At 39.4% G+C, this 23,686-nt stretch overlaps 1 protein-coding gene across 1 annotated transcript in view; it reads left to right on the top strand.

Moving 5' to 3' along the window:
- Positions 1-23,686, top strand: part of WIPF3 (WAS/WASL interacting protein family member 3) — an 89,836-nt gene that overhangs the window by 1,430 nt on the left and 64,720 nt on the right. Inside the window, exon 2 of the mRNA XM_032643901.1 lies at positions 22,370-22,486. Within this exon, the coding sequence (XP_032499792.1) occupies positions 22,427-22,486 (60 nt within the window). The 5' untranslated portion in view covers positions 22,370-22,426. The remainder of the gene's footprint in view (positions 1-22,369; positions 22,487-23,686) is intronic.

Raw genomic sequence — 23,686 nt, 5'->3', positions numbered from 1 at the left:
TCTCTCCTCCTTTACAGAATCTTTATCTCTTTAGAGGGAAGAGAAGTACATTTCTTCTGGTCAGCAATAGTAGTTATCGCAGGGACTCCAGCCTCCCCTGAAAAACAAAAATTTTAGGCAAAGCTATTAATGGGGACGAAGCTTAGAAGAGGGATTGGGTTGCCTTTGGGCCTGGTAATGACTTGGACAGAAAAGGAGGCTTTACAGGTGCCAGAAATGCTCCCTACCTCGACCTAAGTAATGGTAACACAGGTGTACACATATAGATATTTGTGAGGTTATTCCCTTGAGATTTGTGCACTTACGCTTTCCCTCAATAAAAAAGTAAATAAAAATTTAATGCTAAAAATCCACTCATTATAGTAGCACACAGATTACTGCAGTTTTCCAGCCAATGAATTTTAGAGATACATTTAAAAACCACAGAAGCCAAATCAAAAAAAAAATAAATAAGAACAGGGAGCAAAGAAAGTTTAGCAATAACGGGAAATGAAATACACACTGCAGAGGGCCTTACCAAATGCCTTTACACGAATCACCTCACATGATTCACATTTCCTTAAGGGCAGTATTGTTATTGTGCCTTTTTTTTACAGATAAGAAAATAAAAGGTCACAGAGGTTAAATGCCTTACTCAGGGGAGCAGGGTTAAGAACCTGGGTACACAGATTTCAAATTCTATACGTGCAACCATAAACAAGCAATTTTCAGCCACCTGAATCAGGGCAGAGCCATCAGGGTGACAGAGACTTGAAGACTGGCTTCCTGCCGTGCCCCCTTTTAGTTCCTTTCCAGGAGCCTCTATTGTTTTCATATAGTTGTGAGTGTGAGATTGTGTCACAGACTGAAGGTAGCCAGCAGTGGAAGGGATGGAGGAAGTGTGTGTGTGTGTGTGTGTGTGTGTGTGTGTGTGTGTGTGTTTAAGAACATACAGTTTTAGGAACAGGAGAAAGCCAGCTGGCCCAGCCTGGAAACACTGTTTTTAGGAGATTTATTGTTCAGAAATCATACAGTACAGGTTGTGATTTTGCAGTCACTTAAATACACACACAAAATAAATAATATAACCTAGAAAAGATCTGAGAAACCAAAATGTAATTTACTCTAGAGAACATGTAGGATTTTCACAAGGGAAAAACAGTCAACTTTCCTACATTCTAGAATTTATAAATATATGTTTATCAATGCTTATGTTTAAAAAAAACCTACAAAAATAACTCAGCAGAAGGACAGAAATTTGCTTTCCAGCAAACGTGTTGTAAATATACTTACATTTGGTGCAGAAACATTTGAAACTTTAGGGTACAGGAATATTTTATCTAGAGAGAAATCTTGAGAAATGTGTCCTAAAGTGTGTTCTTCTAGTGATTTTATCCTTCTGCCTAAAATTCAGAAGCCGGAGGAGTAGAATCGTGTTTGTTTTGCCAGCTAATATCACATTGCAGAGTTGAATGTTTGTCTTGTTCTTGGAATTAGAAAGTTTGGGTTTGAAGAAGCGGGATTAAGTGGGGCAGGTAAAGAGGTGGCTGGATGGATCTGCTCAGCTGAGTGCCATCAAGCGTGATTATGCATCACGAAGTTATCTTTAGGCGAGTTTTGCCATGTCACAGTTAGTGTTCCTGCCATCTGGCTGCTGGAATATTTAGAAAGGAATCATAATGTTTGACTGACTCTGCTGAGAGCATGACAAAACAGACTTCGAGAGGGAACTATTAAATATGAGTTAGGGTTGGTGAGAAAATGATTAATTACTTCTTATTTAGCCGCCGCACACAACCGAAGGGAGGGACGGTTCCCAGCTGATGCGGAGCAGGTGCAACACATAAGTTTTCTCACTGACTTCAGCCAACAGTGCACTTGAAACTTCCCCTTTGCCCTTCTAGTTGGGTATTTCCTTAGGCCTACCCAAGCAGGAACCCGACCCGTTTTGCAGCAGGGGAATCGTGTGGTGAACTGCCGTGCTGAAGTGCCAAAGAGATAGAGTGAAGCGGAGCAAATGTGGCCAAAATGCCAGGTGGGCATTATGTGGGCCAGGCTCTGTGAAAGATTTTCAAGTGCATCTTGAAGGAATATTCACCCTGTGTGGGCGATGTATTCCAGTGAGACACTGAATTTGAGATGGTGGCATCCAGAAAGGAAGTGCCAGGCCTGTCTATGGACTGTAAGCCTATCAGCTCCTGGAAGTATCTAAGAGGAGGCAGTAGGGAGCTTGTGAGGACTTGGGCCCATGTGTGTGAAGGTGTGTGTCAGAGCAAGGTGCCCAGGCTGCCATCCACTGTGCCTTAAGAGCCAAAGGCTACCTCATACTGAATACTTGTGCCTGACTAGGCTAAGAGCTTTCTACATATGAAATCAACCCAACAGCCCTATAAGGGAGCTGATTTTTCTTACTCCCATTATCAGATGGACAGAGAGGCCAAGGGCTAAACTGTTCTCAGAATGATCATGCCACACCCTGCCCTGGTCTGCTATCAGCCAACTCATAATAAGCCCAACGTGCCCTTTACCTGTCTGACTCTCCCTTATTGCACCTGCACTCCTGGAGGACAGGTACTATATCTGTTTCATCTCTCTTCCCAGCAGCTGCATCATAGGTGGCAGTGTGATGAGTAGTGAATGAATGAGTGAGTGAATGAATGAATACCTTCATATTTAAAGGTCAGAAGTCAGTTTGGATTAACTGTCCTTTTGACTTTTACTGTCTCATTCCCCTCTGTTAATATGGGTCATCGGGCATGATTGTATGGACAAGATGTATAATAGATATCTCCTTTAAAGCTGAAGGATGCTAAGCTCAGCCTGTAAGATCAGAAGGCCTCTGCTTCTTTTAGAAATTATATATTATTATTTCTTCTTTTGTAAAACGGTTGTCATTTGAAACACCTGGGTTGGAATCTTTCCTTCATCATTTATTTGTTGTATGACCTTGGACAAATTACTTCACCTTTCTGTGCCTCAGTTTTCTCATCTGTAAAGTGGGAATAGTAATAATACTACTTATCTCATATTTAGGGTAAATAACTTAAAATAGGTCCAGTGCCTAGGACAGTGCTTGGTTCGTAGTAATGTTCAATAAATTAGCTCTTTTTAAAATTATTATCATTGGATGCTTTTAAAAATTGTTTGCCTTAAGTGTTTCTGGTTCCATAAAGCATTTGAGGCATAAACAACATAAAATTAATAATGAAACTGGGGTAAAGAGAACACACAGATAAGGAAGCAAGATAAAATCAAAGGTAATTTAGTGAAGAAGACTATGTTATAAGGTGCAGGTAATTTCTAGAGATGAGTTTACTATATGGTTTGGTGTAGTTTCGGGAGATGGGATTAAAAATTTGTCAGAGCTTCCCAGTAACCAAAACAAAGAGGAAAACACAAATAGTTACTCAATCCACAGTGACCATGAGATAAAATGAGATCAGTTACACAGCTTTTCCTGGTCCTGAAACTTGGGATGGCTTTCTCCTGGCGGTTCTTCAAATCAGTCATTGTTGCCATAGAGATCTAAGTCTTCAACATGGTCCCTGCCATGAAGACAATGGAAGTTTTGTGGTAGAAGTTAATAATAAGTGTTTCTTAGAACGTCATTGACTGCAGTTCCAGAGACATACTCTCAGAGCACAGCCCAATAAAAGCTCTTCTGTGAAGGGCCAGAACACTGTGGTTTGGGGATGTTCTATTTCCTTAGCTATGCTTACTGAGTGCCTGGGAGCGTAGAAAGATTCTTCCTAAGATTATAATTCTTGTGAGAGACAGGTGAACAATCCCATCTTTAAGAACATTTGTTCTGGCTGAAGCTATATAAATGAGCCAGATCAGTTTACTTTATCCAGAAAAAGTCCAAAGGGTGTCATCATGCACATAAACTCATTAATAGATGTGTTCATGAATTTTCTTAATACTGGTAGTCCCATAATCTCCCTTTAGCTGCACATTTTATCACACTGTTTGGAAAAAGAAATATCCAGTGCTCTGTACTACCTTTTAAGCCCTTTAATACTTTCAGTACTTCTTGGTATTAAGAATAAATGATATTTGATTTTTAAACTTGTTTTTTAGTACTTGAAATAATGGTTATGTCTTTTTAGTCTCATTACATATACATTAGCCCAAGTATGATTTGTATCAGTTAGGACTGCATTCAGCTGCCAAAACAAAACAAAAACAATGCACACATCAGAATCTGGCCTAAACAGATACAAGAGTGTCTTGTGGAGCTAGACTCCCAAGAAAGGCAGTCCAGGGGTGATGCAGGAGCTCAAACAGTACTATCAGAGAATCAGCCTTTCCCTGCTTCACCTTCTTCACCATGTAGGACATCATCCTAAATCTAGTTGCCTCATGGTCACAAGATGGCTGCTGTATCTCTAGGCTTACATCTTTAGGCAGGAAGAAAGGAAATGTGTAAGTAGCTAAAGAGCGAGGGCCCTTGTATTAGGGAAGTTTTGCCTTTTTAGATAGAAAGTGATGCCCTCCCCAACTACTTCTGACGACATCTCATTGGCCAGGATGGTGTCACAATGTTGCTCTAAAATGTAAAGAGTCTGAGAAGTCAAATATTTTTAGCTGGGTAAACTGCAACTACCACCCCTCTCTCTAATTAGGGATTTTGCTCTAAGGAAGAAGAGGAAATGGTTATTGAGTAGGCAGCTAGAAGTATCAGCCACCTGACATAACTTCCATTATTAGCCATGTCCCTGACTTAATTAGAAATTATAGAAGTGACTCAGTAATTTAAAATGTTATACTTTTCTAGTTTTTCATACGATTAGCATTAGAGGATGAAACACACCCAATTGCCTTATGTAGATTCCTAAACCACTGTCACCAGCCCTGCTTCTTTTCTAAATTTCAGATCTAAATTTCCATTTGCCAGAAGGACCTCATATGCTTCAAATTAAACTCACTTCTCACCACCGCCCATTCACCACCGCCCAACACCCACACATTTTCTCCTGCCTTCCTTAATTAATATTAGATTGCCTTGGAAAGGAGCCTTGGGGTTGTCCTGGACTCTTTCTTCTCCCCACATCCCAGGCATCCAAACTGTTATCATCCTTGGCTCTGTCCCATTGCCATTACTCTAATTCAGATAAATATCCATCCTTGCTCATGTGGATCCCCAAATTGGTCTACCTATTTGCTGCTTCTTCATTGCCCTATAATTCATTTTCCACACATGCCCCCAGGGTGCTGTATTTAAAACACCAGTGTCTAACATCTCTCCTTTCTTTAGAAGCTTACAAACTAAAGCTCAACCTGGCTCTGTGAGCGCCATGCTTGCTGGGACTGGTTGCTACACACCCCAGACATTCCCACGTGGCAAAGTTTTGCTCACCCCCTCCCCACTCCCTTCAACTATAGAAGACCTCTCTCAGAGGTTTCTTATGCTTTTCATGGTCCATAAGCCATGGGAACAGTTAATTACCTTTGCATTTATATTTCCAGAACACTTTATAATTTCTATTAATATGTTTTGCCCTGGATTCTATTTTGCCTGATATTAATCATGCTGCACCAGTTTTTTAAAACAAATAACAGCTTTATTGGAGTATAATTCACATACCATAAAATTTACTCTTTTAAAGTATGCAATTCAGTGATTATTAGAATATTCACAGAGTCACACAACTATAACCATCATCTTAATTCCAGAACATTTTCATCACCCCAAAAAGAAACCCATTAGCAGTCACTTCCTATCCCCCCTCTCCTCAGCCCTGACAACCACTAATCTACTTTTTATTTCTATGGATTTACCTATTCTGGAATTTTATATGTGTGGAATCATGCAGTATGTGACCTTTTGGAACTGGCTTCTTTCACTTAACATAGTCTCTTTTGGGTTTATCCATTCTATAGCATCTATCAGTACTTCATTCCTTTAATTAATTAATTAATTAATAGCGGGGTTGGGTCTTCGTTGCTGCACTCGGGCTTTCTCTAGTTGCATCGAGCGGGAGCTACTCTTCGTTGCGGTGGGCAGGCTTCTGATTGCGGTGGCTTCTCTTGTTGCGGAGCACAGGCTGTAGGTGTGCAGGCTTCAGTAGTTGTGGCACGTGGGCTCAGTAGTTGTGGCGCGCGGGCTCTAGAGCACAGGCTCAGTAGTTGTGGCACACGGGCTTAGTTGCTCCGCGGCATGTGCGATCGTCCCGGACCAGGGCTTGAACCCGTGTCCCCTGTATTGGCAGGAGGATTCTTAACCACTGTGCCACCAGGGAAGTCCCCTTCATTACTTTTTATTGCTGAATAATATTACATTGCATGACCCATACTACATTTTGTTAATCCACTTATAAGTTGATTGACGTTTGGGTTGTTTCTACATTTTGGCTGTAATGAGTAATGCTACTATAAACATTCATGTATAAGTTTTTGTGTGGGCAAATGTTTTCATTTCTCTGGATAGATACCTTGGAGTGGAATTACTGAGTCTTGTGATAATTCTGTTTAACATTTCGAGGAACTTACAAACTCTTCCAAAGTGGCTGCACCATTTTACATTCCCACCAGCAAAGTATGAGGGCTCTATACCAGTTTTTAGTATCTACTTGGGTATTGTTTTCACTGTTTTATTTTCAAAGGTTTAAACATCATTTTGTTTTAGCTGCATTTCTTATAAAGGAGATATAGTTAATTTTTAAAGCAATTAGAATATCTCTGTCCTTTAGCAAGAGAAGCTAATTATCTGTGTAACAATAGTTATTGTGGTTACTGATCTATTGGAACTTATTTTGTGCTTTTTATATACCATATGCTTTATTGTTGCCTCTTTTTTTCTTCTTTTAGTCTGCCTTTTCCTAGCAAAGTGCCTGGCACATAGTAACTTTAAATATGTAAGTATTATAAGCTATCATTTGTGGACAGGTGCCATGTATCTATAGATATATTTATTCATCAAGTATTTATTGATTACCTGCTATTCATGTTTATAGTTTACTCAGTGGCTAGCATAGTGCCTAACACGTAGAAGAAGCTCAGTAAATATTTTCTGCATTGCATAGACTGTGCAAAAGCTGAGATGCTTGTCAGAAGCTGGGTAGAGTAATGGAGAGTGCGGAGGCTTAGGGGCAGCTCACTTGGGTTGGATGCGGCTGTGTCACGTCCCAGCTATTTGATCTTGGACTGTTACTTTACATCTTTGAGCCTTTGTTTCCTCGTCTGTGAAATGGGGATAATAATATCTTTCGTGCAGAGTTGTTTGGGGGGATGAAAGATGATTATGTAAATAACAATCACAATTGCTAGCACAGGGAATCCACTTAGTACATGTGAACTATTGTTTTTGTTAATGAATTGTTTAACAAAGAGCTCTCCCAACCACATATATCAGTATGAAATCATCAACCATGTCTGCCCAGGGAATAAACTTATAGTAAAAAATGATGCTGGCTCCTTTGCTATGTGTCTGACATAAATAATTACCGGAGAAATTTTTTCTCCTCATATGGTAGAACCAAGAAAAATGACCAAAGATGTAATTGTACTTCCTCTTAATAACACAGAAATAGATTTTAAGTCTCCAGTATTCCTTAAAGCTGTCGTTTATTCTAATACTCTTCTAAACTTTTGAATGAAACGTTTTTTAGCCAATCGTCTTGCTCTCCAGTATTTCAGAGGAAGAATAAAGTAGCTTCAGAAATAGGTAAGATAACTGCCTAAAACAAGACAAGCAAGCAACATTTTAACAGCTTTTGCATGACTTTTTTTCTGGTTTTCACCTCTATGTGTATGTCCGAAGGTTTTAGAAATTCACCTGCAGACTTTTAGAAGGAAGGCTAAAACCGATCTGGGTTCATGCCTGGTGTTGTGTGTTCCTGGTGGTCATGGATGGTCAGTGAGTTTTAAGTGATAGTGGTTGACCTGTAGTCATTTTGGCATTATCTATATAAATTACGTGTGCCTAAGAATGATACCTGTCAGGATACCTGTCCGTAAGATCTAGGGGTACATTATTCTGTGGCTGGAGAAAGAAAGCCACCATTGTCATTTCAGACCTGTGCATCCCCTTATGGTGCTCTCTTGTTTTCTCCCATTTGACGAATAACTAGGATCGGTTATAAATGGAACCAACTCACAAATGATTCATGCCTAATGGGCAATCATGTTTTAAAGCTGTTCCTCATTGTATAGTAACCATGTATTAACAGAAGAATTAAATCTTAGGGGCTATGGATTGGTTTGAGGAGAATTATTTTACTCTACTCTTGGTTGTTTACCGAGCCCACTTGGTCAGTCGCCTTTGACGCTTGTGGCTGGCTGCAGGGGATGGTTTCAGCTGTCATGGAAGTCTGCCTGCAAGGCCAGCCCAGCAAAACCCATGGTCAGGTCTCAGTGCTGTTCTTTGTGGATCCAGCTCACTTAGACCAAATTGTCAACACAAATTTATATTTTCCTTTATTCATTTATTCATTTGTATTTACCTTTTAGATGTAGAGGGGTCTCCTAACTCAGATGATGCAAAGCATTTAAAAAATTACTTCTTCACAATCGTCCCGAGTAAAGAAAGCAATCCAGAACTTTTATTTTTTAAGTTAGTTTTTCAAGTGGGTAATAATGCCCAGGATACATACTTCAAAAAGTGTAAAAAGGATATATAGTATAAAGTTAGTCTTTCTCACACCCCAGTCTCGGACCACCTGGTTGTTATACATTCTTCCAGAGAGATTTCATATATGCATAAGCAGGTTTGGGTATACCTATATTTACATATACCTGTATTTATAGGTATACGCATATAATACAAATAAAGGCATATTCATTCTATATACATTTTCTGCTGCCTGCTTTTTTCACTTAATATAACCTGGAGATCATTCCATATTGGTACATATAGGGCTGCCATATTCCTTTAATGGCTACCTAGTATGCCATTTTAAGGTACAAACTGTAATTTAATAGCCAGCTCCCAGTCAGTGGGTTTATAGGTTATTTCCAGCCTTTTGCTATTAAAAAGAATGCTGCAGTGAATGTCGCTGTATACATTATTTCTCGTAAGTGATACACTATGTGGTAAGAAAAATTCCTAGAATTAGAAAGTATATTTTAAAAATGTGATAATTTGCTCATTGCCCTTTACAGAAAGTTGTACTAATTTATATTTCCGCCAGTAATTATAAGCGTCTGATGCCTTGCACCCTCTCTAATACATATTTGCCAAACCTCTGATCTTTGTCAATCTAAATTGTATCTTGGTGTGGTTCTGACCTGTATTGTCTCATTATCAATAAGGTTCAGCACCTTCAAATGTGATTAAATGCCATTTGTATTTCTTTATCTGTGATATGTTTGGCCCATTGTCCATGTTTCTGTTGGGTCATTGCTTTCTTTTCCTGTTAAAGAATTGCTTTATCAATACAAACTATTAATACATACACACAAACTATAAAGTGCTAAGAAATGTAAATATCTAAGTCATAGCAAACAGGTAATCATGTCACAATGTATACATATATCAAATCACTATGTTGTATACCTAAAACTAATACAATGTTGTATGTCAATTATATCTCAATTTTAAAAGATTTTAAAAATAAAGATTTTTTTAGCCACCTTTTGTCTGTAAGCTAAGGAACTTAATATATATATATTATCTCTTGCTTTATCTTCCCTTTTACCTGACAACTTTTGTTAGTTATATCTTTCTATTTTGCTATGATTAATAGTAGTTATAGTCATTTCTGTTACCATAATTTCATAGGCTCTTCAGCCTTGGTTCTATGGTTAATTCAATACTGTCCTTCTTTTTGCCCTAATTTCTCTCTTCAACTCTTAATTGGCTGAAGTTTTTCCTATGGTAGTATCTTCAATATATATTCAGGAAACATAATTCTTGCATGTTTAAAAACATCTGTCATACTTGCTTTTTGACCACAGTGACAGTTTGGCTGGGTATAAACTTTTGGATCATACGTTATTTCTCTGGGATACTGTGGCACGTCTAATATGTCTCTAAAACTATATCATTTTTCTTCGGATATCATGTGCCTTTTAATCTATAGAATTAAACCTTATTTTTTTTATTTTTTAATTTTTTTGCGGTATGCGGGCCTCTCACTTTTGTGGCCTCTCCCATTGCGGATCACAGGCTCCAGATGCGCAGGCTCTGTGGCCGTGGCTCACGAGCCTAGCCACTCCACGGCATGTGGGATCTTCCCGGACCGGGGCACGGACCCATGTCCCCTGCATCAGCAGGCTGACTCGCAACCACTGCACCACCAGGGAAGCTCTAAACCTTATTTTTGAAAATTTTTCTTACATTATATATTTGTGATTATGTATTTGAATATTTATTCTCTTCCATTCATTTGTATCTTTTATTAAGTGAAACCATGTATCTTTTTTTGTCTGTCTTCCACATCTATCATTTTCTTTCTAATACTTTTAAATTCTTTGTCCATTTCTGTTTCATTTTATTTATTTTTCTCAATTCTCCATGGTCCTCAGTGTGTTTTCAACAATACCTGTTTTTCTTTGGGCTCTTTGTAGCGTGCTCTTCATTTTTTTAAATGGAAGTATAGTTGATTTACAATGTTGTGTTAGTTTCAGGTATTCAGCAAAGTGATTCAGTATATTCAGTGATATATATATGCAAATATATATTCTTTTTCAAATTCTTTTCCATTATAGGTTATTTAAAGATATTGAATATAGCTCTCTGTGCTATACAGTAGGACATTTTTTGGTCTTCATTTTTCTCTTTCACTTCTCCCACATTATATTTCATCTCCTATTGCCTTGCTACATATTCTCAGAGTTCTTATATTTTTCCTTTGAGTCCTTAATTTAAAGGGATAACTGTTTCATAAAATTTTTTCAGTTAATAATTTTATGCCTTGTCACTGTTTTCATCTGCTTCACAGAAGTATATTTTCTGATAAGTGTTTTTCATCTATCGTTTGTCCTTTGTCCTGTTCCTTTTCCCACTTTTTTTTTCTAGTTTTCTTGTATAGATCTTGTGCTGGTTCTCTTCACTGTTTCCTTTTATTTAGTATTCATCTTAGAATGAGTTGAATTCTTCTTAGACCAACTATTTGCAGGAGATTTGTTTAAGGAAAAGATCAGGGCAGGTTCTAGACCAGGGAGAGTTCTCTTTGGGTCAGAGAAGTGCTCCTTATGACAGAGAGAGAGAGAGAGAGAGGGAGGAGGGAGAGGGAGAGGGAGGATGAGAGGAAGAGAGAGAAAGTGAGAGGCTTTAGGCTGCTCATAATTTACTCTCTCCCTCACCCTTCCTCATTTCTAGCCATGCACCCACTGGAATGGCTTGTCTTTGCCTCCTTCCCTGCTCCCTCATGTGTCTAGGGTCCAGGGTCGCTCCTGTACCGTCCTACATGCCCTTTTCCATTACTCTAAACAAGTGTTGGTGGGGCTTCCTCACTGAGGAGCCAGAGCTTCTTATTCTGGAGAATGACTCTGTGTGGACTTTGTCTGAGGTCTGCAGCCACAGGCTTACTCTCTACAGCACCTTACCTAGACCCTGTATTTGATCGTCCTGGGCAGCAGGCAGCCCTGTCTCATTTATTGAAATTCAGGGTTACAGAAATCTAGTTTTTACTTTCTGCAATTGAGTTTATATTTCTGAGATTCCCTTTCCTTCCTATTTTGAAATGGTTTCCAAGAAAAGGAAGGAACAGAGATATTTTCACTCCACCATCTGAAAACCAGAAGACCTCCTTGAACTCAACTTTATTTTGAAAAGTGTTTTCTAATTTAAAAGACTAAAGCCTCATCTTTGCTGTCCCTTAGGACAAGCGTTTCCATTTCCAGGAAGCCACCATATCCTTAATTTTAAAAATTACATTTGAAAGAACTTTGCTTTTTGGAGAGGATCATAAACTATTTTTGATTTGTTTAATACTTATCTCAAAGCAATACTCATTTGGCCCTCACACTTATGCAAATCAGGAAAGAAGGAACATGCTTTACTTTTTTACAGATGGAGAAATAGATGACCATTAAAACCAGAACTAGAGACCAGTTCTCTCAACTGTCAAACTATTCCTCTTTGATGACAGCGTTTCTAACATGCCAGGTGAAGCTTTTCTAGTGAGCACTGGAAGCTTTGAGAATCCCACATCCAGTATACATTTTATTCCCACACTGATAATAAGGCCTACAGTTGGACAGGAATTTCTCCTGCCCTTTTCCTCCCTTCCTATTTTAGTTGGTAATATTTTTCTTTAAATATCATTAAGATAATTATTTAATCTGTAGACACACAATTTACATAATGTGCTGCTGCCAAGGTGTCTCCATCTTTTGCTTAAGTAGTTGGCATGACCCCTGATATATATGTTTTCTATTTCTTCCCCATAGCGACAGCAAAGCAACGGTATTTGACACTACCTTTGGCCTTGGCAATACCAAGATACCTAAGACACAGTTCCTATCTTTGAACCTTCGAGGAGCCCGTGGTCCAGTGAAGGGAGACACACAGACATGTGAAAGGAAATCGCCAAAGTCCCTAGTGCCGTAATAAAATTGCGAACAAAGTACTATAGGAGGAGTTAGCTTTGGCAAAGGAAGAAGAAAATCTGTGCAGAGAAGTTGGCACCTGAGTGTGTTTCAAAGGATTGGTAGAAATTTTCCAGGTGGTGAAGGCCATCACATGCAGCCTGCATAGCATGGACAAAGGCACAGAAATATAAAGAAAAGGTATGTAAGAAAACATCACAAGTGTGGTGTGGACAGAGGATAGGATGCATAGAATAGAGTGGAGGATAAAATGGAGAACTTGACTCCATGACGAAGAGCCTTTAGGAAAGGAGTATATGTGAACTGGAGAGTGAAGCCCTGTAGTCTGAGAGGTAAGACCTCCAGTCAGTGTATCAGGCTTGGCTGTCAGGGAACTGTGCTTGCTGCCACGGACAGAATGTGCCTGGTGACAGAGCTGAGGATGCCTCCTTGCCACAGGTTGTTTGAGATTCTAGCGAACTTCAAACTGGACAGGGAACTGGAGGCACCAGAACTTGGGCCAGCCATCCTGACCTGGCCCAGGCTGGCACAGTATCCCTACTGTGAAAATACTGAGACTAAAATCTAAAGTCTCAGAAGTGAAACTAGAAAAGAAAGAATTTGTCTTGTAGACTTGTTCCCTGTGCCCCCTCCAGTCTGAACATTATTTCCTCAGTGATTCTCAGAACAGCATTTTTAGGAGTATTCACAATCCTAAGTGCAAAATGACCACCTTAGCCTTAGAAAGGAAAAAATGCCCTCCTTATAAAATCCAACATCGTAAAATAAATTAAAGAGGTGGTAATTTATTTTGTAAAATGACTTATTATTTTATGACATTGATTATGGGTTTCCATTGGATAATAAACTCCTTTTGTATGCTTAAAGCGTACCTCGATTTTTCCAAAATTAGAGATGCCATTTTTCAGAAGCATAACTGTTGTGTAAAATGAGACTTACTTATAAATGTCTGATTAGTATCATGTATTTTTTTAAATATTTTTTTCAAAGATTTTTTTGATGTGGACCATTTTTAAAGTCTTTATTAGATTTGTCACAATATTGCTTCTGTTTTATGCTTTGGTTTTTTGGCCGTGAGGCATGTGGTATCTTAGCTCCCTGACCAGGGATGGAACCCACACCCACTACATTGGAAGGCGGAGTCTTAACCGCTGGACTGCCAGGGAGGTCCCCCTATCATGTCTTTTTTTTTTTTAATCATATCTTTTTAATAAGCCTCGTTCTTCTTTTAGCTAATTCAAAGGCAGAAAAAAAAAAGACAGGAAATCAATATTTTCTCCTTTAACTCTTGGGAAACACACACACAACGATTTTTATGGCATTTAGCCATAATTTATTTTATTTTTATTTACTTTTGGCTGCGTTGGGTCTTAGTTGCAGCATGCAGGATCTTTGTTGTGGCATGAGGGATCTTTCGTTGCATTGCATGGGCTTCTCTTTAGTTGTGGCGCACAGGTTCCAGGGCACGTGGGCTCTCTAGTTGAGGCGCGTGAACTCAGTAGTTGTGGTGCGCTGGCTTAGTTCCCCCACAGCATGTGGGATCTTAGTTCCCTGACCAGGGATTGAACCCGCATCCCCTGCATTGTAAGGTGCATTCTTTACCACTGGACAACCAGGGAAGTCCATAATTAAAATGCTTGAGTCAATGATAAATATTATCAATATCACTATTTATAACTTTTCACCTAATCCTGTTCAAATGTTATAATGAATTCAATGATCTGGGAAAAAATTTGCATTTCAATAAGAGTCTTATAAAAGGAAACCAATTTCTGAGCTCATTGTAGGTGTGACTTAGTGGCTTCCGTATTAGATTGTGGTTAAAGTGTATCTTGGTTTTAGAACACACATGAACAATCTTCATAAATCCTTTAAGCATTTCAGCAGATAATTATCATATCTGGTCAGGCCTGAGCAGATTCAACTTCAGGAGCTGCTGTCGAGGCTGGTGTATCTCAGGTGTGGGAAACCCTTCATGTCACCTGTGGGAGAGGTGAATGGGCACTCAGCTCATGGGCACTCAGCTCAGTTTCTGTTTCCTTTGTGTGTCAATTCCAGTCCTAAGTACAGTGTGCCATTTTCATGGACCCAGACTACTGAAATTAAACGGCTCTACAGAAAAAAGAACCTTCTCAGTAGAGGACACAACTTCCAACTATATGGGGCAGGGCATTTCATCATCCTGGTTGTTCTAGAGCAGGGCTTTTCAAACTTCAGTGGGCACAAAAATCACTTGCTGACAAGAGACTCCCAAAGATTCTGATTCAGTAGGTCTGGGGTGGAGACTGTGCCTTTCTTACAAGCTTCCACATTCTAGAGGTACTCAAGGTATGGATTCAGACCAACAGTGTTGGCCTCGCCCAGGAGCTTGTTAGAAATGCAGGATCTCAGGCCCCACCCTAGAGCTACTGAATCAGAATCTGCATTTTAACAGGACCCCTTGGGTGATTCGTCCTCCATTAAAATTGGGGAAACACTGCTCTAGATCACTGTTCCCCAAAGCACCAAGGTTTAAGTATCACTATGGAAACCTGAAATGAGTTTAGATGGTACTTAGATGAACATTTTATTTTAATAATTGTTAAGTTGATTTTTATTATTACCATCTACTTATGGCAAATAATATTGGTTTTCCATTTATGGTAATAATTTAAAGTTTCTTTCGCAAAATAAACAATTTTAAAGTAAGTTCAGGTGGTATGTGGATGTGACAAAAACTATAAAAAGTTGTATGTTTACAAGTGACTGAAGTTAACATGGTGCTTAAGAGCATGGACTCTGGAGCCAGACACCCCGTGTTTGAATGCCTGCTCCTCCAGTAATTCACTGTGTGACTTTGGGCAAGTTTCTTAACCTCAGTGGGCCTTGGTTTCCTCATCTGAAGAATGGCGATAATAGTATCTATCTGATTGGGATATTGTGGGGCTTAAATACGTTCATATATGAAAAGTTCTAAGGATAGTGCCTGACACATTGCAAGGGCTGTATCAGGGCTAACTTACCATACTGTAATCTAGAACACAAATGTTCAAAGACTTTTTTATCCTGTGCTTTTTATTTCCCCCTACCTTATCCCCTGCTTCCTTGCTTACTCAGATCGACATGCCCCACCTACCCCAAAAAGCTAAATATTCCAGGAATTTTGTACCATTGAGGAGAGTGAGAGCAGCAACTTCCATTTGACCAATAAGAGGATGGTCTTCACTTAAGGAGGTGGTTGGTGGGGGGGGGGGGGGCATGAGAGCTTATAGGTGGGAAGTCCCAGGCGAGGACTGTGCCCAGAGAATTTGCTCTGAAACAATGAGGAGGTGACAAGAGAAAGTGACCACTCCTACATCATTTTTACCATAACCTGGAAAGAAGGTTTTTTAAAAATTCCTTTATTGTTTTACTTATAGCTTTGGCAACTTTACCACATGTTTTTTGAGAACATTTTGATGTGTGCCTTATATGCTCATGGGCTCTTGGGTTGTGACTTCCTGGCTGCAGGGCACCTTTGATAAATAAATGACTGATTGGTAGAGTGGCAGGACCCTGCTGAAACCACAGTGTGAGAAATGGACTGCCTCACGGGGTTCATTTGCCCGCATTAGTGCAGAGGTGAGAAATCTCTCTTCTCTTTTCCTGACTTCATAGGCAAAGAAACAAGGGACTCAGTAGGACAGTGTCATACAGAGTGAAGTAAGTCAGAAAGAGAAAGACAAATAACGTATGCTAACACATATATATGGAATCTAAGAAAAAAAAAACAAAAATGTCATGAAGAACCTAGTGGTAAGACGGGAATAAAGACACAGACCTACTAGAGAATGGACTTGAGGATATGGGGAGGGGGAAGGGTAAGCTGTGACAAAGTGAGAGAGTGGCATGGACACATATACACTACCAAACATAAAATAGATAGCTAGTGGGAAGCAGCTGCATAGCACAGGGAGATCAGCTCGGTGCTTTGTGACCACCTAGAGGGGTGGGTTAGGGAGGGTAGGAGGGAGGGAGATGCAAGAGGGCAGAGATATGGGAACATATGTATATGTATAACTGATTCACTTTGTTATAAAGCAGAAACTAACACACCATTGTAAAGCAATTATACTCCAAAAAAGATATAAAAACAAAACAAAACAACAACAAAAACAAGACCATAAAGAGTTATGAGTGCCCAGAGAAGCTTATTTTCAGATTCCTATTCAAATGTATTTTTAGAACCAGCAAAAGATGCTTTTGTCAAATAGCTTATATTTTAAAAATAGGCACATTTTCTGTTTGTGAACAGCTGTGATCTGACAAACTATACTTAGGGGAGAAAAGTGATGATGACAAGAGCAACTAGTGTGTAAAATTGTTGACCATGAGTTATTTCTCTCTGAAATAACTCACAAAGCTCAGCATATTTAACTGTTTGGTTTTTTTGGGTTTTTTTTGCGGTACGCGGGCCTCTCACTGCTGTGGCCTCTCCCGTTGCGGAGCACAGGCTCCGGACGCGCAGGCTCAGCGGCCATGGCTCACGGGCCCAGCCGCTCCGTGGCACGTGGGATCTTCCCGGACCGGGGCACGAACCCGTGTCCCCTGCATCGGCAGGCGGACTCTCAACCACTGCGCCACCAGGGAAGCCCCACCTTTTCTTATAGTTACTTGTGGCAGTGGAGAGGATGATGGTATGATGATGATAAATATAGCTTCAATTAAGTGTCTGTTTTGTGTCGGGACCTGTATTACGTTCTTCATCTACAGTCTTTGTTTTAATTCTGATAACAGACTAAGAGTTAAGCATGGTAGCGGTTTTACAAATAAAAAAAATGAGACTCACTTAGGTTAAGTAACTAGACTAAGGCCACACAGCTGGGGAAAAGCAGCGGCAGAAGTAGAACCCAAGTCTGACTGTGAGACCAGCACTGTTCCCCACATTCGGGGTCTCACGTGGAAACAGTGTTAGTTCTGTTCCTCTTGCCACCCTCCCCTTTAATGGTGTTTGAAAACCTGCATCTCGATGCTGGTTTTCAGAGTTATCTCATGAGTTGGGAGAAAATATAAAAGCCTTTGAGAATCTGGCTTTTTTTATCCTAAGCATTTTTTAATACACTGCAGCGCAAAATGACGTTTTTAAATGTACGGGAGAGCACAAAGCATCAAAGAGCTCATGGGTACAGCCTGTGACTTCCTGGAGCCCTGCATTCTTAACTGTCAGATTTTAACAAATACTTCTCTAGATAATTGCTTAATTACTGTATCTGTCAAGAAAAAGCCTTCACAGCCATCAAGTACTAAGTATAAAAATATGCTTTCATCCTGGAGTTTGAAAAATCATCCCTGAGATTTCAGCAAGACAGAAGCCAGTGGCACATGGTCACTCTCAGATTTGTAAGGATAAAACTAGATGGAGAGCAAAGGATGCTGAGGTTAGGGGGAGCACATGGAAGAATTATATTGATACTTACCTGTAGGAGGTCCTTTTCACTCGAGGGTCTCTAAAATACTTTGCAAAATGGAAGTAGATAAGTAATATGATCTGAATTATACCAAGTTAGTAAAACAAAGAAATGAGGTTTTGGATCAGAAAGGCCATGGCTTTTATGCAGCTCTGGTACTCCTGCTGAAACTTAGCAGAAACTACATAACCTCTCTGAGACAAAATTTGGTTTATCTCTACTATGGAAATGTCAGCATCTACCATCGAGTTGTTGAGAGGATTAAATAAAACAGTATATTATAAGTACTTAGGGGGTTCAAAAAGTTACACCGTCAATCCCCGTTATTCATGGATTCCACAGTTTGCTAATCACCTACCCTCTAAACTTTATTTGTAACCCCAAAGTCAGTCGTCGGAGGTGACGTCATGGTTATTCACAGACATGCGCAGGGGGGGAAAGCTCGAGTGGCGTCATGCACACGTTCCCAGCTGAGGCTGAACGAGCAGCACTCTGCCTTCTCCTTCCAGCTCTCACACTGTAAACAAGTGTCCGTTTCATATTCTATTTAGTGCCATGTTTTTCAAATTACTGTGCTTATTGTTGGTGATTTCGCTTCTGTGCCCCCCCGCCCCAGGTATAGTGCTGTAGTGCTGCCCAGTGTTCTTGAACACAGGAAGGCTGTGATTTGCCTTATGGAGAAAATATGTATGTTAGATAAGCTTTGTTCAGGCATGAGTTATAATATGAATGAATCAACAATCTATTAAACATAGTATCTTTAATCAGAAACACTAATATATAAAACAAAGTTATCTATTAATCAGCTGACAAAAATCTTGTGACCAGAGGCTCACATGGGCCTAACCCTTTGTCTCTCCTAGGAGCAATGGTTCAGGTATTTGCTAAGTTGGTGTTCATGGCAACTGTAAAGAACTTAGCTACCATGAATAATGAAAATCAGCTCTAAACTTATGGTTACCAGGGGGTAAGGGGGGGAGGGATAAATTGGAAGATTGGGATTGACATATACATACTACTATATATAAAATAGGTAACTAATAAGGACCTACCTAATAGCACAGGGAACTTTACTCAATACTCTGTAATGGCCTATATGGGAAAAGAATCTAAAAAAGAGTGGATATATGTATTTGTATAACTGATTCATTTGCTGTACATCTGAAACTAACACAACATTGTAAATCAACTATACTCCAATAAAATTTTTTAAAAATTTGAAAAAAGAAAAGGAGAATCAGTTCTATTCAATTTAGTTCCATATTAGGTTGGTTAAATATTAGTGGCTCTAACAAATTAACTCCAAACTCTCCATGGCTTAACACAGAAGTTTATTTTTCATGAACGTAAAGTCTAATCAGGTGTTTGGCAGATGGCCTTAAAATGGAGAGTCAGGGACCCAGACTCATTACATCCATGGCTCTGCCCACAGTAGAACCTTTGCTTCCAGCCAGTGGATGGAGGAAGACAGAAAAGTAGTGGATGGAAAGTCTTTATGGGCCAGCCTAGAGACAGAGCACATCACTTCTGCCTTCATTCTGTTGGCCAGAGCTTAGTCACATGGTCACACCTAACTGTAAAGGAGGCTGGAAAATATAATCTGTGTGCTGATGGGTTACATGAATAGTTGTGCCACAATTCTCCTTAAAATTATTTCCTACAGTCATTTTTCTTTGGATAAATGGAAAAACCCTTAGGTAAGAGACATTTAAGTTTTGTAAGTTACTCTTCTGAACCCATTACCATTCTGCACCAAGGGAAGCAAGTCTGTCTGCTCTCATGTGTCTTAGTTAAAAGATAAAATCCTTATATAATGAGACCATATTTTCTCTTGTTCTGTTAATACTTCAGCCAACACTTTATTCCCTCCTGTAAATTTTTGACTGAAATTATTTTGCCACTGAATTAAGGATCATGTAAAGAATATACCCAACACCTGCTATGAAAGAAAGTGTTAAAATACAAACAACTGATCATTTATATTTGTTTCAAGTACTTTGTGGTCTCACATCCAACTTGCTTTAGCATTCAGCCAGTAAAATGCCAACTTTGTCTGACCCTATGTTACTGTGTGTATTAGATTATGTAATAAAATAATATGGATGCTACCTGGAAGAAGTATTTACTGTCCTCTGGGATCTCTGCCCAATTCTACTATAGTTTTATGCTGTGGACTCTGATGAGTATTTTTTTTTTCAGTCTTTCTGTCCTAGTTTTACTATCAAGGAAAGAGGCAGTGACATAGTAATTATCAAGCCCCTTCTTTCAGGAAAATACTTTATAGGACAATTGTGGTCTTCTGTAATGATGAGCTCATGCACCTCTTTGGAACTCTTAAGAAAACTATCATGGACTCTTTCTCCCCAGAATTGAACTTATACATATATTTTATACCATTCAAAATGTCTGTACCATTTTAGGGGATTCTAAAACAGGCCAGTACTGTATGATCCAGCAATTCCATTCCTAGGTATATGTCCAAACGAATTGAAAGCAAGGTCTTGAAGAGATATTTGTACACCAGTGTTCATAGTAGCATTAGTCAAGATACCCAAAAGGTAGAAACAACCCAAGTGTCCATCGACAGATGAATGGATAAACAAAATGTGGCATATACATATAATTGAGTAATGAGGAATGAAATTCTGGTACATGCTACAACATGAATAAACTTTGAAGACATTAGGTTAAGAGTTATAAGTCAGATATTAAAGGACAAATATTGTATGATTCCACTTATTTAAAGTACCTAGAATAAGCAAATTCACAGTAACAGAAAGTAGAGCAGAGGTTACCAGGGTTTGGAGGGAGTAGGAATGGGGAATTATTGTTTAATGGGTACAGAGTTTCTGTTTGGAATGATAAAAAAAAGTTCTGGGAATGGATAGTGGTGATGACTGTACTTGATACCACTGAATTGCATACTTTAAAATTGTTAAAATGATAAATTTTATGTTATGTATACTTTACCATAATTTAAAAAAAACAATCACGTTGAAAAGAGCCTGGACGTGGGAGCCTGATAAGCCTGGCTGGGCTCCAATCCCAGGTCTACCAGTTACCAGCTGTGTATGACTTTGGGTAAACTACTTAGTGTCTCAGAATGTCATTTTCCCTACTTATAAAGTTGGGAATAAACTACCGACCTTAGAGGATTGTTGTGGAAATTAATGTGATTAGCCTGCCACATATAGCCACTATTTAAAAAGGTAAAGAAAACTAGTATATATTAAGCAAACAAAATCCAGTGGACTGTGTTAAGAATAAAATACCACGTTACATAATTGCTTTTTGCCTCTAGGAAATAAGAATATTAACACAGAATAATACAGGAGTGCAGCAACTGAGTCTATGGAGCTGCCCCAGGAGCCAGAGCTGTCATATCCCCTCCTCTTCCACCTCCTGTGGCAAACAGTAAAGGCCTTTCGTACAGTTAAAGAAAAAATTGAATAATACAAAGGAGGTAGGATTTTAGCATTGAAGAAACAGAGGTACAGGACTTGCTCGAGCTTTCCAGTGACTAGAAGGACAGAAAGAACACAAAATTACCCTTGCCTAAGTCTGAGGTTTATTTCTGTTTCTGCTTAAATTGTTTTTAGATTCTCTAGGTTTTCCTCATTTTTGTAAACTGTTGGGGATTTTCTGCAGTATAGGTTTTAAGTCTTTGCAGTGTGTCTTGATATAGATTTGAAAACACAAATCCATATTCAAACCTATGCATGCAAACACACACTCTACAGAGCAATGCCATATTTATCTGGAGATCAGACATCCTACAATATTAACTCTTTGGGACATAACCATTTTTGCAGAAGCATGCCCCAAAGCCCTCCGTGTAGCAACTACCAGATATAAAGTCTTTGCTGAGAAGTGTCATGACCCCACGCAGATGACTGTATAGAAACAACAACAGACAAACAGCAGACAAAGTTAAGAGTGACAGCAGAGAAGGAAGCAGGAAGATAGCTAATGCCCGTATAAGCCTGGCTGGAGGCTGGCAACATGAGTAACCGCTGAGCCTGCCACATTCAGAAAAGGTTAAATTTCATTCCATTTGCTCTGCTTAGGAAAATGGGGGTATGTGCAGAATATTTTTAAATTGCATCCAAAATGATAAAAGTTTAATGCTTAAAGAGGTAGAATCTGTTATTTGCAGTACTCATTATGGAGTGAAGTGTTGCTATTTATTAATACGCTCTGTTTATACTGAGACATAAATAGCTCAATTTTATCCGTTTTGTCACCTAATTCTTTCTAAAATCTAGCTATTTCTTTCAGTCTCCAGCACTTGACACAATGCCTGCCTCACAGTGGGCACTCAGTATTTATTGAAAGAAGAAAGAATGAATGAATGAGCGGGGAAGTGAAGGAATGAAACTACCCATAACATTTGTATGCCCGCATGACGTGTATTACCTGTGCGTGAATAAAGACATCCAAGTTTAAACTCACCCTTTTCTCCCTTCCAGAGCAGAGACCATTCTCCTGGGACCATTCCTAAGAAAGAAACACCCACGCTGTGACATATGCCACTGCCACCGCCACTGCCACCTCTGCCTCCGCCTCCCCCCCCATCAGCGCCCCCGGTAAGACCTGGGTTTTTCTTTTTCAGTCTGGTTTACTTGAATACACTTGAGCAGGTTTTAAATGTTCAGAATCAGCCACCACCCAGCTCCGCTATGGCAGGTGGCATCTTTGGTAGCTGGCTCTACGGCTCCAGGGTCTAATGCCAAACCAGCCTGGCCAGGTATTTCCCTTCCGGTTCTGTGGCAGCTCTTACCCTCCACCTCAGCGTCGTCTACGTGATTTCTCTTCTAATTCCTGCTGCTCGATACAGGCTTCCCAGAGTCTCCCTAATCGACTCTTCCATCTCACGGGAAACCTCAGAGGGGAGGCCACGCTGAAGTGCATAGCCAAGGAGGCGTGTGCTCAGGGTCAAGTTCCAGTGTGTGATCTGGATGGTGCTAACAGTAGCTTGGGCTTCAGTTGCCAGGTTCTGGGACCAAGTAAGAGGAGTGTCATATGAAATACACAACAAAATATAAATCTCTAAATGAAATCTCCCTATCTGCACAAGACTGGATTCAGCCTATTTCGCTTTGCGTTGTCTCTCTTGGTTTAATAGTTTGGTTTGGGCTTAGGAGAGGCCCAGATCCACTGCCGAATTTGACACAAAGAAGGCATGGAGATGAACAGTTTATAAGTGAAAGAAGCATACATGAAACTATAATGTGGGTCTCACACAGACTTGCTGGGCCTGAAGAAGCACAACTTAGAGTAACTCCCAATACCACAGTATGCCCATAAACTTAGCCAGAATAAATAAACTTATCAAAACCCATATTGTTGGGGACTTGGGGAAATAAACTCTTTTAAACATTGCTGGTGACATACCTGGGACTCAACAAATGTTGAATGAGTCTTTCCGGAGTGTTCTCTGACAAAAAACAATAAGCCTGAATATATGACTTTTTCCCTTGGTAATCAAGTAGTTTTATTTTTGAGACTGACTTAACCCTAAATGAACCAAAAAAGAATTTATACAGTATGTGCACAGCAACGCTATTTATTCTAGAGAAAAATTAGATCTTAAATGGTTTATGAGAACTAAATGAACTGTACTGTCATGCTGTTAATTAAAAATTGCATTATGTTAAAGTGTTAATTAAAAATTACATTTATAACTGTGCTGATAATGGAAAGTAGATATGGAATGATGAATTAAAAACAATGCACGTTTTGTGCACCATGAAATCAGCTATATATGTAATAAATAGGAAAGACCA

Source organism: Phocoena sinus, chromosome 9 (assembly GCF_008692025.1).
Source record: "Phocoena sinus isolate mPhoSin1 chromosome 9, mPhoSin1.pri, whole genome shotgun sequence".
In the NCBI taxonomy this organism is placed as follows: Eukaryota; Metazoa; Chordata; class Mammalia; order Artiodactyla; family Phocoenidae; genus Phocoena; species Phocoena sinus.
Note: the sequence above shows the minus strand (reverse complement) of the source record. Positions and strands in the feature narration are given on the sequence as shown.